Source organism: Nicotiana sylvestris, chromosome 8, assembly GCF_000393655.2.
Source record: "Nicotiana sylvestris chromosome 8, ASM39365v2, whole genome shotgun sequence".
Lineage (NCBI taxonomy): Eukaryota > Viridiplantae > Streptophyta > Magnoliopsida > Solanales > Solanaceae > Nicotiana > Nicotiana sylvestris.
Window position 1 is genome coordinate 135,556,802 of NC_091064.1, and position 3,361 is coordinate 135,560,162.

The window sequence follows — 3,361 nt, forward strand, 5'->3', positions numbered from 1 at the left end:
AGAAAACTGAAGACTTTTAGAATTTATGGTCCTAAACAAGTCAAAAAGGGGTCCAGAGTATTTGTGTAGTTATAAAAGCTTCTCATTAATGGTAGAATTGGAAATTTAAGCTAAATTATTTATAAATTTAGAAAGAGATCATTCTTTTTGGAACAAACAAAAAAGGAAATAGGTTCAAATAAACTGAAACGGAGGGAGTAGTTAATAACAATCTAGTGGGTTCGTCATCCGACTTCTAGTCACTTTATTACTTAACGACCGTGTATACTTGCATGTGCGTTTGACCGCAATAATAATTCAATCCCCCTTGTTGTGTCTGAGTGAACTCTAAAATAACAGTGCCATAATAGAGACGGGGGTTGTGGTGGTCATTAGGAAGAGCTTAATTTCCAGAAGCAAGTCTCCTGCTAACATATATAGTAAAGCACTCCATCACAGGCATGCGATCGAGATATGAAGCTTGATGACAAGAGCTCAGATCTGAATTTTGATTATAACGATATAAAATTAGACGTTATATAAAATTAGAAATGCTATCAAAATGCAAAAAAAAAAAAAAAAAAAAAAAAAACCCATAATTGGCTGCATCGAAGAACATTGTACTTCATTGCATTATCATATTGAGAAGTTGCTCCTTTTTAGTTGTAATAATTAACTTGGATACAATTTTTTTTGACAAGAATGCGGAGATGTTAATCTACTTCACATGACACACAGCTATATGATAATATTACCTTATTGAAAAAGCAACTTCATTCATCTTGCAAGAAATCGTGATGGATAAGATCATCAAAGTACGTATGAAGATTATTGAATAATTAAGAAAGATAAAATGACCTCTTTCCTTAGTCAGTAAGTCTGTTCCACCATTAAGTCAACGAGCGCAAATGTCGATTTTCTAAGCATAATTGTGATTTGAGCACATAGTTTGACGGAAAAAGAGAGAATCACTGAAACCAATTCTTCCTCTAGAAAGATCAAATTCCACGAGGTTGTCCTGCATTTGATATCCACCTATGACAATTGCTTGTCCCAATGCTTGGTCTCGTTCAACAAAGGCTAGGCATATGACTTTCTCGGTAACTTTTACCAACGAATTCGCTCCAGTAATTGTCCAATACACATTTGGCTTGTGCAAGACGAGATTAATTTCTGGAGCATTGTAACCTAACCGTGACATACCAATATACGTCGAGTCAAAACAAGTTTTAAAGGGTTGCACTGGGGAGACTGTTTTCACCTCTTCTGGCAACTCGTTAACGAAAGCTTTACTTACAGCACTATAAACAGAACCCTCAAATACAGTGTAAGGAACGGCAGTCCTGATTTTCGTCCCTCCCTCTTCATTATTTTCATCCAACGAGAGCAATGTTTTATTTAGGTGCAAAGTTTTTCCATTAATTCTAATGGATGAAACTTGAATATAATACTCTGATGAGGCCCGATTGATGCGTGTATAATGTGGGTAGGTAATGGCAATATAATGTGGGAGGGTAATGATAGGTGTATAGATAAGATCTTGTGATGCGTCAAAGGCAAGGCTGAAATAATAAGGGCTATGTCCAATGAAAATTACACCATTTCGTTCAGTTGATGAACTCAAGCAAATGGCAAACTTTCTGCTGAATCTAAAAGCTGATGCAAATTGAGTAGCAAATGATACCGGACTCTGCTGCCCGAAACCAACCATTCCCTTCACATCTTTACCAAGATTTTGGGTTAAATTGGTAGTCGAACAGCTGAAGATAAACCTTGACACTGTTGCAACAGGGCCTGGAATGGATCCACTAATGGATTGGATCGACAAAACATCCTCGGCAATTTCACCGTTAGTGGACATAGCATCCATAGATGGATTTCCAACAAGGTTATAGCATGCGGCGTTGTTGCAACCTGGTCGTGTACTATTTTCGAAACAATCTCCGCATGCGGTTGACCTAGCTAGATTACATTGCCTTGAATTGCAACGAGCTGGCTTGTATGTATAGCTTTTGTAGCCTTGTTCACAATCCACCCATAGGCTTTCGCCACCAAGATGGACGGCTAGTTTAAGGGGGACAAGAGGTGTTCTTTGGTGAACTTTAGTGATGTATTGTAGAGTGGAAGGGTCTTTCTTAACTGCAAGGAATAAAGTCTTGGGATGAAAAGTGGTTTGAGCTACACAAGTTGATATGACGAGAAAGAAACACAACTGAAAGAGATGCAGGTAGCTGGAGGACGACATTGGAATTTCAATGAGTTTAGTAAAAAAGGAAGAATCATTCAAGAAAAGGCTCCTGTGAGATATTATGGATATATCTTAAGGGATGTATTTATAGCTAAAGGATGTAATCTAGAAAAACTTTGCTAACCCGTTGAATAAGCGTGATTCTTAATGTTCAATCAACAAAGAAGTTTCTTCATATGAAATTAACCCTTTGAATATACGTGTATAATTAGTTTTTCGTGGTTTTACTTCCTTCATGAACATATTGCTTTCAGTCCCATCAACTTTATAACGTACTCTGCTAATGCCAGTTTGCAATTCCGTATGGATACTTAAATAGCTGCCTCTTTTCCTCGTTAATTAATTATCATTAAGCTTGCTGCCCAACAAAGCCGGGTCGGATGCAGATTATTAATTATATTGATTCATCCAGATTCGGTCATTTTGTCTTAAACCATATAAATGTGCCAAATACAAACAATTGATCTCGAACCCAGTAAATAAATGAATTTTAGTAGAATTTCAACTTGAAATAAATAAAATTCAAATCCTAAATCCATCTATGCAACAAAGAAGACAACAACAACACCAACAATCCACTAAAATCTCACTAGTAGGGTCTAGGGAGGGTAGTGTGTACGCAGACCTTACCCCTACCCGAAGGAGTAGAAATGTTATTTCCGAAAGACCCTCGGCTCAAGAGAATAAAAAAAACAAAAGGAGACAATATTAGTTTCACTACATAGATCATAGGAAAAATAAGAAATAGATCCTGCACTGAAAAAAAAAAACAGTAAGATACGACATTGCCACTAGCTTTATGATCTGTATCATTGTATCAGCTCCAAATGGTTACCTTGCTAGAATTTTTTTTGGTTGGTTTAATAGATAATTAATAACAATAAAGCATTCGTTACAAAATAAGCAGATACTGACTATTTACAACTGTGTTACCAAAAAAGTGTTAAACGTTTTTGTAAACTAATTAAATAAGAAAATAGAGGATAATCCTAGCCAAAGATAATTACCTCCAGATCAAAGAATATTGAGCAATACAATAGGATATAATTAAGCTCACAAATTCTTTAAGATTAAAAAAGGGCATCAAATGTAGACGACAGACTTACATTCTTGACGTTACTATTCCGCAATGTG

The 3,361-nt window shown here is 36.1% G+C and overlaps 1 protein-coding gene across 1 annotated transcript; it reads right to left on the minus strand.

The window, feature by feature from the left end:
• Nucleotides 1-610: 610 nt before the first annotated feature.
• LOC104212875 (probable aspartic proteinase GIP2) lies at nt 611-2,287 on the minus strand. The gene has a single exon (XM_009762241.2). It carries the CDS (start codon nt 2,222-2,224, stop codon nt 899-901), a length of 1,326 nt encoding a protein of 441 aa, XP_009760543.1. The 5' UTR covers nt 2,225-2,287; the 3' UTR covers nt 611-898.
• Between the last annotated feature and the right edge of the window lie 1,074 nt (nt 2,288-3,361).